The sequence below is a fragment of the Drosophila arizonae genome, chromosome 5, assembly GCF_054131065.1.
Source record: "Drosophila arizonae isolate 15081-1271.41 chromosome 5, UAZ_ARI_1.0, whole genome shotgun sequence".
NCBI lineage: Eukaryota > Metazoa > Arthropoda > Insecta > Diptera > Drosophilidae > Drosophila > Drosophila arizonae.
This window is the reverse complement of record NC_142925.1, coordinates 25084480-25099522: the sequence shown is the minus strand read 5'-3', so window position 1 is coordinate 25099522 and position 15043 is coordinate 25084480. Positions and strand designations below refer to the sequence as shown.

The 15043-nt window shown below is 41.5% G+C and overlaps 6 protein-coding genes across 7 annotated transcripts; 4 read left to right on the top strand and 2 right to left on the bottom strand.

Moving 5' to 3' along the window:
* Positions 1–89: 89 nt before the first annotated feature.
* Positions 90–3188, bottom strand: AGBE (1,4-alpha-glucan-branching enzyme). Its single transcript, XM_018011106.2, has 4 exons — positions 2972–3188; positions 2429–2598; positions 1161–2101; positions 90–1099 (listed from the first exon to the last, which is right to left on the bottom strand). The coding sequence occupies exons 1-4, from the start codon at positions 3064–3066 to the stop codon at positions 233–235; spliced, it is 2073 nt and encodes a 690-aa protein (XP_017866595.1). The 5' UTR covers positions 3067–3188; the 3' UTR covers positions 90–232.
* An 809-nt stretch (positions 3189–3997) lies between these two features.
* Positions 3998–7701, top strand: ytr (U4/U6.U5 small nuclear ribonucleoprotein 27 kDa protein yantar). The gene is made up of 3 exons (XM_018011113.2): positions 3998–4157; positions 4219–4500; positions 6058–7701. Exons 2-3 carry the CDS (start codon positions 4274–4276, stop codon positions 6356–6358), a joined length of 528 nt encoding a protein of 175 aa, XP_017866602.1. The 5' UTR covers positions 3998–4157; positions 4219–4273; the 3' UTR covers positions 6359–7701.
* On the top strand, positions 4960–5814 carry eIF6 (eukaryotic translation initiation factor 6). The gene has a single exon (XM_018011112.2). It carries the CDS (start codon positions 4960–4962, stop codon positions 5695–5697), a length of 738 nt encoding a protein of 245 aa, XP_017866601.1. The 3' UTR covers positions 5698–5814.
* A 1172-nt stretch (positions 7702–8873) lies between the features above and the next one.
* Positions 8874–11344, bottom strand: LOC108616134 (thioredoxin-related transmembrane protein 1). Of its 2 annotated transcripts, none has more exons than XM_018011108.2 (4): positions 10969–11344; positions 10220–10381; positions 9978–10152; positions 8874–9704 (listed from the first exon to the last, which is right to left on the bottom strand). In XM_018011108.2, the coding sequence occupies exons 1-4, from the start codon at positions 11151–11153 to the stop codon at positions 9207–9209; spliced, it is 1020 nt and encodes a 339-aa protein (XP_017866597.1). In that variant the 5' UTR covers positions 11154–11344; the 3' UTR covers positions 8874–9206. The 2 variants fall into 2 exon arrangements, with proteins under 2 accessions (XP_017866597.1, XP_017866599.1); XM_018011110.2 differs by having other exon boundaries at positions 8874–9683.
* Positions 11345–11586: 242 nt separating this feature from the next.
* Snap29 (Synaptosomal-associated protein 29kDa) lies at positions 11587–12938 on the top strand. The gene is made up of 2 exons (XM_018011111.2): positions 11587–11990; positions 12060–12938. The coding sequence occupies exons 1-2, from the start codon at positions 11744–11746 to the stop codon at positions 12662–12664; spliced, it is 852 nt and encodes a 283-aa protein (XP_017866600.1). The 5' UTR covers positions 11587–11743; the 3' UTR covers positions 12665–12938.
* A 125-nt stretch (positions 12939–13063) lies between these two features.
* On the top strand, positions 13064–14851 carry shu (inactive peptidyl-prolyl cis-trans isomerase shutdown). Its single transcript, XM_018011107.2, has 2 exons — positions 13064–13260; positions 13321–14851. The coding sequence occupies exons 1-2, from the start codon at positions 13205–13207 to the stop codon at positions 14603–14605; spliced, it is 1341 nt and encodes a 446-aa protein (XP_017866596.1). The 5' UTR covers positions 13064–13204; the 3' UTR covers positions 14606–14851.
* The last annotated feature ends 192 nt before the right edge of the window (positions 14852–15043 follow it).

The window sequence follows — 15043 nt, the reverse complement described above, 5'->3', positions numbered from 1 at the left end:
GGAATTAATCCCACTTCATTTTAATATTAATGATGAAGTCGAGATTTTCACTAAAGATTCCTAAAATTAGAGAACTCATTTTGTAGAGCTATATCTCAATTGTGTATATATTTCAATGAAGCTGTCGTAACATAAACAAGAACTACAGCTAATTTTGAAATTCCCAGATTATAGGTTGTATATATATAAGTATATATAATTACATAACAACAAAATGAGCCAACAAACGCATCTAATCGCTGATTCTGGCATAAACGACGGCGGTGCGACAGGGCGTGTAGACTTGAATGAAGTTGGAGCGACCGGCATGGCCCCAGGGATCCGATTGATGCTTGCAATTCATGTCGATGCGATTGTGGCCGCCAAAGAGGGGATCGTCGGAGGAAAGCACCGCTTGATAGGTGCCAGCCCAGTTGGTGCCCACGCGATAATCACTGAAGCTCTGAGTGGGATGGAAGTTGAACACAAACACGAGACCTGCGCGCTCAAAGTGGATTGTCTTGTCGCTCTGGTGTTTCCAGCTCACATAGGCGGGGCCCGAGTGCAGCCAGCCATAGCGTTCCTCCAACTCATTCATGGCACGGTCAAATTCGTTTAGGTACTTGTACTTTAGCATATTGTCATCCACCAAATTCCATTGGCGACGCGCATAATGGTACGAGTCATTGTTGCCCACGCGCGGAAAGTCGAGCCACTCGGGATGCCCGAACTCATTGCCCATGAAATTGAGATATGCCTCGCCGCCCAAGGCATGCGTGATGAGACGAATCATCTTATGCAGTGCCAGTCCACGATCAATGATTATCGACGGCTCAGACAATGTGGACATATGCGTGTACATTTCCTTGTCCATCAGCCAGAAGGCAATGGTCTTGTCGCCGACAAGCGCCTGGTCGTGGGACTCGGCATAGGCCACCGTGTTCTCCATCCAGCGTCGGTTGGTCAGCGTGTGCACAATGTTGCCAATGTCCCACTGATCGTCGGTTTGTTCCTTCAGCAGCTCGATCCACTTGTCTGGAATGGCCATGCCCAGGCGATAGTCAAATCCAATACCGCCCTCCGACACGGGGCGACACAGTGTCGGCATGCCAGAAACGTCCTGGCAAACAGAAAACAAATTTAGAAGTAGGAAGAAGTACGAGTTGGAATACAATTTTCACCTCAGCTATGGTTATGACCTCAGGGTCCAGCTTGTGCAGCATGTAGTTGGCGAGACCCAGATAGTTGAGTGCATCTGTGTCCACGTTGAGGCCAAAGTATTCGTTGTAGTCGCCACTGAAGCCTTCGCCGATGCCGCGCGAGTGGTACAACATGGAGGTGACGCCATCGAAGCGATAGCCATCGAAATTGTACTCATCATGCCACCAGCGCAAGTTGGACAGCAAGAAGCGCAGCACTTCGTGCTCCGTATAGTTGAACAGACGGCTATCCCAAAGAGCGTGCTCACCACGTGCGCCGTCGTGGAAGAAGCAGCTGTTGGTGCCATCGAATTGATTTAGGCCATCCTGCACGTTCTTGGACGCATGCGAGTGCACCACATCAAGTAGCACGTAGAGACCTTGGGCATGGGCCACATCGATCATGCGCTTGAGTTGCTCCGGGTTGCCATAGCGGCTGGAAGCCGCATAGAAACTGGTCACCTGGTAGCCAAAGCTGGCGTAGTAGGCGTGCTCCATGATGGCCATCACCTGGATGCAGTTGTAGCCTTGTCGCTTGATGCGCGGCACAATGCGATCCGCGAACTCATCGTAGCTGCCCACTCGAGGCTCCTGCGAGGCTATGCCCACATGGCACTCGTAGATCCTCAGGGACTTGGGCTTGGGCGGTCGTGCGTTCTGTCGTTGATAGCGCTCTCCTTCTGGCGGCTGCCACACATACTGCTTGTAGTTGACTCCCTGATTGGCGCTCTTGGGCGGCTGCACCACATACTTGGCCCAGGGCGAGAGACGATCCAATAGCTGACCGTGCTGGTTGCGTATGATGACTTTTATCTCGCTAAGATGCTTAATTGGCGCACTGCCATCTGGATTGGCGGGCAAATGAAGCTCCCACTTGCCAAAGGGCAGCTTCTTGTACGGATGCGATTCCCAGTGCCAATTGTCTGGAAGAATTTATATGAAGATCAATTTATAATATAAATACTGTTTAAAAATCGATATTAAAGTGACCATAATCAATAAATTAAAAAAAAAAAAAACTTTTTTAAATTCGAATTTTCTCTACAATCGATTACGTTTCAGTTGATCGGCTATCGATATTTAAATAGCTTTTAAATTGGCAGTATAAGAGCGAATCGGCAAGCGAGGCGAAAACTGGTGCTAGCTCCCTTGCACATCCTTAACGACCCAAATATTGAACTATATCTGATCTTTCATTTCACATTTATTGAAGAGGGCATTTCGCCTCTAATCAATGTTTGTATACTCACTGAAATCGCCAGTAAGATACACGTCTCTTGCACCCGGCGCCCACTCGCGTGCAATCACTGAATTATCCGGCTGAAAATGTAGGCCGTAGTACTTGTAGCCCTGCGAGAACTCTTCCAAGCCGCCCTCGCATTGATCAATCTTCGCAATCCAATCCTTCAGTACGCCATGCCTGTATAAGAGTTAATGAAACAAAACAAGGAAATCAAGTTTAGCTCTCAAGGCCAATACAAATGAATGGCGCGACGGCAGTTCCAAATGTTTGCGGTGCACCAGGGCATCATTCGCACGCACACGCAAAAAGCAAAAAAGCGAAATAAATTAGACGCACGACCTTCAACTGACATTGACCGCCTCACTTTACCAACTGCACTTCGGGCAGCAGTGCAAAGCCAGTTGATATGATTTTGTAAGGCGCAACTGAAACAACAACAATCTGCTGCTCTGTTCCACAGTGATCCGCTTATCAGCCGGTGAAAACTTCGGATTATATGAAGCGCGTCTCTAACCGCTAACCGCATTCTGTGATGACAACTCTAACTTACCGGCGACGAATCTCACGCTCGAACGGCTTCAGATAGCCATCCATTTCGAGCAGCTTGTCAATGTCCTTTACTTCCACTTTCATTGGATCACCCATCTTGCAAGTCGCTTCAAAATTAAAATACACAGAAAGAACAACGAAATGAAAAGTACTGGGGCACCCACCGGCGCTGCCTGCAAATTGAGAACTGCGATGCTCAGCGAGTGTGGGGCCCAATACAAAAGCTTTGATAAAGAGCTTTTCGGCATGAAGTAACAGCTGTTTGCTCTGCTTATTCATTATTGTGTTTTGTTGTGCTTATTCGCGCATATAAACAACATGGCAATTAGTTGCATAGCTTGCTGCTGATAAGAGCAAAAGATGATAATGCGATAATGCGTCTATGTGGGCAATATGTAGGTAGGTTAATTGGAATCGCTTACGCTTAGCTGGCGCCGGCAGCTTGAATCTTCATTATGTAAAGGTTGAAGAGAATATTATAAATGTGTAATATCAAAGTGATCGTTGCTATGTGATGCCACTTCCTACATACACATTCCACACATACACACTCAAATTAACGTACTTTAATGCTACCGATGACCTTTTTCAATTGAACTTATAATGTGAGTGATCCGTTTAGATTAATCTAGAATTTAAAATCAAAATTTGATCAATTGGCACAATTAGACCAATATGTAACAAATCTTTCATTTCGAAATATGAAAAATATGAAAAACTGATTATTAATAAGACTTATCGATCTTTTGGCGGTAAATGTTGGGAATTAAAAAATAGCTGAAATGTTTTAGGAATAATCGCTGGGCCCTACAATTTTCGAAATAAGGATTTTAATAGCATTACTAAATTTATTTAAAGAGGTGTGTTTTATTATTAAAAGCATCTTTCTGTCCTTTGACATTTCGATACCAAAGTTTGGTATTTCCGAGTTTGGTATTTCCGAACGATTCGAATATGGAATATCGAGTGCTAAGTAGAAAAATGGTCACACTGATTATACTCCGAAAAATGCAAAACTCCTACATGTGAACCACAATCAGCTGTTGTGACAAGCGGCCATTTGCAGTCTGTTTTGGCGTCGCGGGTGTGAAGGAACGCACTTCGTTTTTACATTTAGTTTTAGGTTTAGAGCGTTCGACTTAATGCCGGTGTCGTCCAATTTAAGTTAGACACAGCATTAAGCAACGGTGAGTGTTCGCGATGGTTAATTATTGATAACAAGAATTTTAAATAAATGTGACTACTTAGGCCTTTTATATTTGTAAACGTTTAAAAAACGTACACATAAATATTAAGGATTAAGATGGGTCGCAGTCGTAGCCCCGCTTCGCCCGCACACAGACGAAGGGAAAAGGAGCGCACAGAACGCAAAAAGCGCCGAGAAAGACGCTCAAGAGAAAGAGAAGCCATTGGGATTGGCACCAGCAGCAGTCGCCGTGAGCGGGAACGTGATCGTGAGCGCGAAAGAAGCCGCAGCCGGGACCGTGAGCGTGAGCGCGACCGTGAACGTGCGAGGGGAAGGCGTTCGAGGTGAATAAGCAAGTGTAGTGTACCAAACCACAACGATAAGTATAAAGTACTAGCGATTTTTTTTAACACATTTATTACGTATATAATCACTAACCATACCTATACAAAACAACTTAGTATGCCTCGTGATAAAAGCTTAATTTAAAAGCGTGGCAATTTTAACGAACTAGTTCTCTTATTTGCTGTTATAATGCAGCCCTGTGTGTGCTGTGCGTGCGATTTGACAGCACACTAGTTCGCTGTCTGCCATCCCCAGATCAATTGTTCTTTCGGCAACTATTTAGCAAATTACCACGTGAAGCGAAATACACGAATTTCACAACACAGCTGAAAGTACATTATTAGATTGTGCTAAAACCATACAGCGTCAAGTGTGGGGCATCAGAAAGCGGACAGGGCTCGAAGCGAATATAGTTTTATTGTTCGACATAATAAATACAATACTAAATCTCACACAAAATGGCGCTGCGCGTGCAATTCGAGAACAATGACGATATTGGCGTCTTTAGCAAATTAACAAACACATATTGCCTGGTTGCCATTGGTGGCTCGGAGACCTTCTACAGTGCCTACGAGGCCGAATTAGCCGAGACCATACCTGTCGTCCATGCCAACATCGGTGGCTGCCGAATAATTGGCCGGCTCACCGTTGGCAATCGCAACGGCCTGCTAGTACCGCATTCCACCACCGATGAGGAGCTGCAACATTTGCGCAACAGTCTGCCGGATGCCGTTAAGATACAGCGTGTCGAGGAGCGTCTGTCTGCTTTGGGCAACGTGATTGCGTGCAATGACTATGTGGCCCTGGTGCATCCCGATTTGGATAAGGAGACGGAAGAAATCATAGCAGACGTGCTCAATGTAGAAGTCTTTCGCCAGACCATTGCCGACAACACGCTTGTCGGCTCCTACACAGTGCTGAGCAATCAAGGCGGCATGGTGCATCCCAAGACAAGCATTCAGGATCAAGATGAGCTGTCGTCCTTGCTGCAAGTGCCTCTAGTTGCGGGCACTGTGAATCGTGGCAGTGAAGTCCTGGCTGCCGGCATGGTCGTCAACGATTGGATCTCGTTTGTGGGCATGAATACAACAGCTACCGAGATTTCCGTCATTGAGAGCGTATTCAAGTTGAATCAAGCCCAGCCGGCGACGGTGACGACAAAGCTGCGTGCCGCACTCATCGAGGAGATGTCCTAAGCGAACAAAACAGCTTTCTATTATATTTAAGTACACACACACACGCACGCATACACACACATTGATTTTGTTATCCTTTGTAAACAGTTGGCAAAAATACAAGACAACCACAAATAAGTTTGGTGCATAACCGGTTGTATAATATTATTGAAAGGCGTCACGTTTCATAATTAGATCCTCAAACAACTGTATAATGTATACATACATATGTACAAATGACCCTGCCCTAGTTTGCCCAAGTGCATCCTATATAAATGCATCTGTGCATTTATGTATTTCCATTTTGATTTAAATGCAATCAACTTCCAGTTCATTAAGTAGGAGACGCTTTCTCTCTCTCTCTCTCATATCCTTTCACAGATCCCGTTCACGTCGTGCAGGCAGCAGCTCAGGCCCTTCGACATCCAGACGCGCCACACGGAACAATTCAGCGAATGCAGCTGCAGAGCGTCCAAAGATCAATGAAGCAGATCTGGAGGGTAAATCGCCGGAAGAGGTTGAGATGCTGAAAACAATGGGCTTCTGCACCTTTGACACCACCAAGAACAAGAAAGTCGAGGGCAACGATGTTGGTGAAGTGCATGTAATCCTCAAGCGCAAGTATCGCCAGTATATGAACCGTAAGGGTGGCTTCAATCGGCCGCTCGACTTTGTCGCATAGCCAGCGGCAACTAGTTTTTTAAATATTACTGCTACATTTTTTCACGTCCCTTGCGACTGCAAGGCGACGGACCTGCAATTTTATGCAATAGACCGGTTTACAAAATTCCCCAAATTTGCCACACAAAATTTCCACAATCATCACTCAACACATACAAATACCTCATATACAACTAGCCAGTTATTTAGTAGTTTAAGTCAATTGCGTTGTTTTAAAATTAGCTTTTGTGCGCCTTCAAAGCAAAACAAGAGTTAATTTTACAACGATGGCAACGCCACCAACCCTCCCACAAGTGTAACTGAAAGCTTAATGCAAAAAATGTGCTAAATTGCTATCGATAGCTACCAGAAATTGATGGGTGGCAGCACTAGTTGCTTGCTGCCGCACTTTTTTCTTTGTTTTGAATACTTGAATCATATATTTTTTGTCCGTTTCTTTGCTTTCAGTTGCATTTGCAAAATGTTTAATGCACACGATTAATGCTTTTTAAATATTTAAAGTAATTACGAATGTTCTTTGCTGTCAGAAAACCACTTACACACAATATGCTTGCATACATATGCATATCAGTGTAAGCATTTGGCGTTTGTTAAAACCGTGAAAGAAAAGAAACATACGAATTAACTGAAAATCCAAAATTTATCACACATACACAATTACTTAAAGTATTTGAAAACATGAACACATACACACAAAATATTCCCTATCCCGATAATCCTTTTTCCCACAAACTTCCTCCATACGCTGCAATAGTACAATTTTTACAACCAAAAAAATATATATCAAATATATATTTTATATATAGAAATTTATTTATACACACACACACCAAGTACCTACAAACCCCTCAAAGTCCCTACCGTTAAATCGCATCGAATCTACAATAGCCATAGCCATTTGTTGAATCTGTTATTTGTTTCACAATCAAAATGTTGTCATTTTGTTTCTCTTTAATATATTTAAAAACCAGCAACAGTTAATTCATTGATCACAAGTGCCAAGTGAAAATACAAACGAAAAAACCAAGCAACAACAAAGCAGGCAGATTAAACAAGTTTATGTTTAAGTGCAGGCGCAAATGAAATAAATACATAATTAAATGTACAACTTTTATACCTTTTTATACTAATAACAGTAACAGTAACAATAACAATAACAATGTGTAAACAATAGTTATTACTTTGGCAACAATGAACTTCTAAGAAACAACAAATTTGGCAAACACACACACACACTTACATATATATTGTCATTGTAGTTTTAAACATAACAAAATTGCAGGGATTTTTCATACACCTATTAACCTATTTAATAAAATAAAAATAAATGTAAAAAAATGTAAATCTTTGGTTTAGTTTCGCTTTTGACATTTAAGTTAGATCAAACTTGTAAATTACGAACGACTAAAATACAAATACATCAAAATTACAAATGAGAAATAAGTCTGTTTCATTTACGTCACGCGCTAGCCAGATAATTCTCGACTCCTGTTTAAAAATATTTGTGTAGGAAAAAACAAAAACAAAAAACTGTATTCAAAATTTTAGATCCGATACAATGAACAAGTATGGCTTCTATACACGCGCAGTAACTGCTCAGCTGCAGGATACCCCGCTGTCGCCATTCGTCCAACACCGCGAGATTCAAATACGGAAGCGCTCATCGTCTGTGGCGGATAATTGCCGACGCTATCTGCGCGTCGACAAGACGCTAGAAAAGGATTTTGCACGCAAGTGCCAAAGAGCCTTCTACATGGGTAATCAAGCACAGGGCGACATATCCGACTTGGATGCGAAACACTTGCTCGGGTACAAAGAGAGCTTGGCGCGCATGTCCTGTCTGGATCTCGATAGCACACTGGCGGATGAGCATCGGATGAAGGGCTGGCTGCCACCAATCAAACGTCAAATGTAGTCTCAAATTACGCACACCAAATAAAAAATGTTTCTTTTTTATAATCAATAAGAAGCTAATTTTTAATTGTAAATTTTAATTGTGTTTCAAATCTGACACATTTTTGCATATATATATATATATATATATATATATATATATATATATATATATATAGTTAACAAAATACACGTAGTTACATAAATGTATATATTATTTTATTTAAAGTGTTTAATGGTGATTGTTTTACATAGAATTACACTTCAGTAAAATACACATTGAATGATTTTAATATATTATATTATTATTTTTCAATGAATTGAATTCTTAAAATTTAGTTTTTAGTTTTCTCGTTGCATTATCATTTTATTTAATGTCAGCTCGAATGTTATTTGGTCGCTTTAATGCATCTTGCTGGATCAAGAGGTTTTAAATGCAATATTTGCATTAGCTTATTGACGAAAGACACATCAATTTCATTTGTAATACACAAATTTAATACAGTTTGCCGTTTTATTCGGGAAATTTAAAAATATTGAAAAAATATGGTTACTTGTAAGTAAATGTGAACACATTAATTAGAAGTGAAACTATGAAAGCCATGAGAAATGCAAACGTTAAATAAAATGACTAATTATTTAATTATTGTTACTCCTTTATAATTATGAAATACATGTTGGTGCTAGGACGCGATTGCCGGTACTCGAATATTTGCTACTAGCAAAGTCTTCGCGTGAGGGAGAAATAATCTGCTGCAGCTTCAATTGGAATACATTTCAAATGAGACAAAATTACTCGTATTGTGCGCGAAATCGAACAATTCAATTACAATTACCAACAAATTGCATAAAGTTGGTTTGTTACAATGCTAAATGTTTCGATTGTTTCTTTTGTAATGTTATGTTAGTCTTTTTGTTGCCACCCTACGCGTCGCTCAGCATACCTCGAGCATACTCTAATCCGCCTTGCGGGGCTTACGCTTGCGCACCTGTTCTGTATTGGGTTTATCTGTGCTCTCAGACGCCTCATCGCCGGCCGATTTGTCTGTTGCTGCTGTTTTCTCTACCTTGTTTTCAGACTTATTTTTATTTGTAGTGTCACCATTATTTTGCTTCTGTTCCGCCTCTACTTCGGCATCTTCTTCCTCCTCCTCCTCATCATCATCATCATCGCTGTGGCGTCCCTCATGTTCGACAGCTTCCTCATCATCTTCGATTTCCTCGGTAGCTAGGTCCTCTACCCCTTCTGCTAGATGCTCCTGCGACTCGGAGAAGCTCTGACGCTGTGCTTTCTTTGGAGGGTAAACAAAGTCCACAATGCACACAAGCATCAACCCCAGGGCAGCTCCCACAAATATTGTGGCGATGGCAAACAATGCATAGGAGCCCCAGGTGGGCAATCCATATTCCTCTTGCAGGCGAGCGTTGAAATCCTTAAAGAGTTTTTGTGTGCGCTATTAGTATATACAATATATAACATATTCATTATGCAAAAGCTTGGGAATGTGCGGAAACTTATAAAGCAATGACTGAGCCCGATTTGGTAAATTTAATTAATTAAACCGGCTTTGCACCACTGTTACAGTTCATTGGGAGATAGAGAATATATGGAATAAAACCTCTTGGCCCAATCTCGCGAGATAAGCTTCCGCATGCGTCCATTGAACTAAGCTACGACATAATCAAACCGAAGCAGACGTAAACAAGCGATTGCATGGGTTATGTACCTTCAATGTGTGCGACAGCTTAAAGAAATAGGATAGAAGGGACATATGAATGGTGTCGGGCTTTTTCCATGAGGACAGCGGCTCAATACTCTGCCACGACTTCTTTTTCAAGAAGTATAACAAAGCATCGGCATCGCGTGCGCCACGATATTGTCGGAATTCTCCATCCTTCACGCTGCGTTAAATGCAAAATTATCATTAATATTTACAAATTGTATATCGTATATATATTTTAAGCTTACTGATAAATAGTGGGTAAGGCGGTGACAAAGAAGCGTCCACTAAGCGATGGCGATGTGGTTACATCAATCTTGGCCACATTGACATTAACATCCTTAGCTGTGCTCGCATATCGTTCCCAAACTGGCGCCAAATTTTTGCAGGCAGGGCACCAGGGAGCAAAGCTGCAGGAAAAAGATGTGAATATGCACAATGTAATTTATTATTATATGAACGCTTAATATTCAGAATTTAATTTTATACAGAAGAGACTATAAGTAAATAGGCATCCTATTATTTGTAAGGCTGGATGCCTTCGCCTCAAACACATCCTCTTAATCCGTATATAAGGACATACGCCTAGATCTCTAGCATAATATTTGTACATATTTAAACATGAATTTTTGTATCTCCCAAAGGAAATTTTAGGCACACGTTGTCTATTTTTTGGTTATGTTGCTCCAATATTTGTTTAAAACTATTCATTTTATTTTTTTGTTTGTGCCGAAAACAGCTGTAAAAACGCAGCTGCCGGCTCATGACTCAGGCACGCAGCAAATGACGTAGCCAATCAGAAACGTGCAACGCACATCACTAAGCGGAATGCAACATTCCACAGAACTAGAACCAGCTCCAACACCAGCTTTACCGTTGCTGTTGTTGTTTCTGTTATTGGTTATTGCTATTGTAGTATCTGCTTACCGGCAACACCCCACACAAACTGCGTCTGCGTTGATTTTTTTCGTTTATTTCCATTGCTCGATTTACTTACAATTCAATCATCCATTCGCCATTTAACATTAAATGCCAATTGTCCTCGTCCAACTCGATTAAGTTGCCATTTGCCTGCGACACTCTTTTCGTTGCCGTCGAAGAACGGTCACCAGCAGCGTTTTGTGCAGCGAAGAGCGTCACGATGACACATGACGCGGTCAAAATTTTTAAGGGACAGTGCATGTTAGCAAGGTGTTCTGTGTATATTTTGGAAATACGCTTTTAATTTTGTTATGTTTTTGCTAAATTTTCACAATTATTTCCTTTGTTTAGATCTGTTTTCTTTTGTTTAAAATAAACGTAAAAATTGCGGACACGGAGCCGTCCGGTCCGATACAGTAGAGATGTGTTAGTATGTAGATTGACATTAGAGATGACTTATCGTATAATCGATTCTTTGAATATTTACAGTTAAGTGTTTCCACTAACCAATGCATCTTATAATAATTAATTGTATACATCTGTTATCAAATGCCACGAGTTTTACCCAGAAAAATATGAAAATTCTGACAAATCTCTACTATTTCATATTATTGATCACTGTTGTGCATATACCGTTGCGTTAGCAACAAAAATCTATTAGCGCACTGTTCTGATCATCGTAAGCCAACTATCGATATTTCTATTAGATAACGATTGTATATCCGATAAGTAAAACGAATAACAACAAAGAAAAAATATTTTATTAAAATTAAATTGGACACAGTGACCACAAAATTAACATATTTAAATTAGTCTATAAATTGTGCTTATTGGTCAAACGCAATTAAAAAATGGCCAATAACTATCTGCAGCCAGTGAATAATCATTTTGATATAGATAAGTTTGCGGACGTAGACGATGACCTGTTTTTGCGAAACACGCGAACAAGTGAAGGAAAGGCACAACGCAGTACGAATCCGTTTGAAGATGATGACGAGATATCAACATCTTCGTCAATCGCAGCACAGAGACAGGCCTACGCAGAGAGGCGCAGAGAAATAGAGCAGCGTACACTGGACTCAACGCAAAAGAGTTTGGGTATGTTCAGATAAACAAAATGTACATATTTATTTTGTGGGCGTACCAATTAAATAATCTCGTTATTAGGTCTACTCTACGAAACGGAGGATGTGGGTAGAGCAACCGCTGTGGAGCTGGCCAGGCAGCGGGAACAACTAGAGAAGACCTCAAATCAGTTAGATGAAATAAACTCTACACTGCGATTTAGTCAGCGTCATTTGAACGGATTAAAAAGTGTTTTTGGCGGCCTTAAGAACTATTTGTCGGGCAATCGGGATGCTCCAACGGCCACTGCCTCGCCTTCTGGCAGTCAAGTATCTCAGGAGACCAACTCAAATATCAATTCGATGTCAGGTGGTGTTGGTGGTGGCGCAATACCCAAGCATCCGATGTCACCAACAGAGCGGTATGACAATCATCCAGTTAGTGGTATTCGAGACGATAGAAGTTCCTTTCATCAGCGCCAGGCGCAGGCTCAGCAACGCGCTGCGAACCCTTTTCAGCAGCAACTGGAATCGAATCTTGATGAGATGTGCGATAATCTGTCTCGCCTCAAGTTCTTGGCCACTGATTTGGGCACTGAAATTGAGTCGCAGAACAGTTTGCTGGACAATATGAACTACAAAATTGAGAGCGTGGACATTAATTTGGTCAAACAAAACAAAGAAATGAATAAGCTTCTAAAAAAGTGAATATTTTAGTTCGATGCCCAATTGATTCACTAGAAATGATTTTATATATAATTATACTATAGAATAGCCCATAAATTCGAATGCATATTAATCGTATCGCCTCTAATGAAAACCACTAAATCTTGGTTTTTGTCGCCATCATTGAGCATTCCTTGTTTATTATTTTTGTTTGTTATTTTGTATTATATTGTATGCACCAAAAAAGATATTTGTGTAAGCTGGTATTTGTGTTCATTTTCAGGAAAATGTTTAAATAAATACTTAAATTAGTGTATATTTTTAATGATTATTGCTCTAATCATATATGTGTTTGTAGCACTTGATGCAAACCACGGACTTGGGTCAGTGTGCAAACGCAGATTTAAGCACGTCCTTTACAACACTGACTCAATTCGATGACAGATCGTTGAAACAGTTTATCGAAAGGCTGCTTGAAACAAGTGCGTGTATTCCTTGTTGCGCACAAGGTCATATTACCAATTATAAGCTCAACGTGCTGTAAATTCGACAGAACATTTGGTTTCACAGTTTTCTATTGCAATGGAGGACACCTACAATACAAACCCTCAATTGCTTAAGGAGCCATTATCATTTGCGTAAGTTTAATGAGAAGAACGTGGTAAGGTTTCATTCAATAGTTATAATTTTCTTTTAAGTGATTTGATAAATGCTGGTACACAATTTGAAGTAGATACGGCCAATTACAATAATACTGCCTATGATGACTTTGTTGTGGATGACAACGATGAAGATGTTGATGAGGAGGCGATTGATCATGAGGCTCTCGTCTCGCCATGGACGCGTTCCTTTGAGGAGCTGCGCAAACTAATGACGCCCGTGAATGAGTATATTTACAAACGGATTACACGAGCAGGTATCAAGGAGCAGGGCCTCGTTCCGGATAAGGCTCGCGTGGCATTGCGTTACACTGCATACTGGGAGGGCCAGACCGCTCCATTCGATTCGTCTATGCTGCGTGGAACCAAATTTGAGTTCGAAACGGGCCAGCATATGGTTCTCGAGGGTCTCGAGGCTGCGGTTCGCACTATGAGCGTCTACGAGCAATCAGAGTTTATCATTTCATATAAATTGCTGTTCCACGAAATGGGCTGCCCGCCGCGCATAAAACCACGTGCGGATGGTTTGTTCAAAATTGAAGTAATCGAATTCACATTGATTGGCGATGAAAACTCTCTGGAGAATATAGCCCCTGAGGATCGCAACAAGTTTGAAGTGGTTTTTCCAAAGGCGCAGGATATGCATTTGCATGGCAAGGATTGTGTGAAGCGTGGCTCCTATCGCAATGCAGTTGCGGCCTTTGAACGGGCCATTGCGTCGCTCAACTATTGCCGCCTGGCTGATGAGAAGGACGAGATCAAGCAGCGGGATCTGCTCATTACTCTCTACACCAACCTCATGGTGTGCAACAACAAGGTGAACAAACCAGCGAGCGTGTGCATTGCTATGAAAGCTCTGCGGCGGTTGACTGACAATCAGCCCTCCTGCAAGGCTCTGTTCCAAGAAGGACGCGCTTTGGCCGCGCTAGGGGATTACGAGCAGGCACGCAAAAGTTTTGTGCAGGCGCAAGCCAAACAACCAAACAACAAGGAGATTAGCGAGGAGATCATCAAAGTGGAGCAGCGTGTTAGTAAATATAAGAAGTCTGTGCGTGAGATTTGGACACGCGCTCTGGCAGTCAAAAAGCAGCCGGAGAAGAAATCTGAAGAAAACGTTTCAAATCAACAGCTCAAACGCGAATTCGAATCGCAGTTGAAAGAGTTCAAAAATTCCTCTTTGCAGTCTCTCAATATGAGTCGCAAAATGTACACGGACAAGGAGTTCGACATGCTTCGCCTGCTGGCCACGCAGTTTAATATGAAACTGAGTCTCTCCCCGCTGGATGTAGATCAACTTACACTATCCAAGCTGCAGATTAAATAGACGCTAAACATGCTCAACATTTGCTTACGAATCAGCTAAGGTATTATTATTGAAGTCTATTAAAACGAAACTATCCAAAGAATGAAAATATTCAATCCAATAAGACAAAAGTTCCTGAAGACATTCGATAAAAAGACGAATTTAATTGTTTAAATAGAAGTAAGCTTTTTTTAATATATGTATTATATACATATATATGTAGATTTGGCCAAATCTTGAATATAAACTTATATATTTGTTACTTAACGTCTCGAAAATTGTGTTTAGCATTCGCGTTTTAGCTGCATCTCCTTGGCTATCTGCCGCTGCAAGCAGCCCAGGCAAACGCATCCTTGGACGTGCGGCAAAGGATGATTCTGGACATGCACTTCCCGAAGCTCAAAGCCATTTGAGTTGTACGCTGTCATATTCTCCGCCTGCTGGCACTTGCAGTATAAG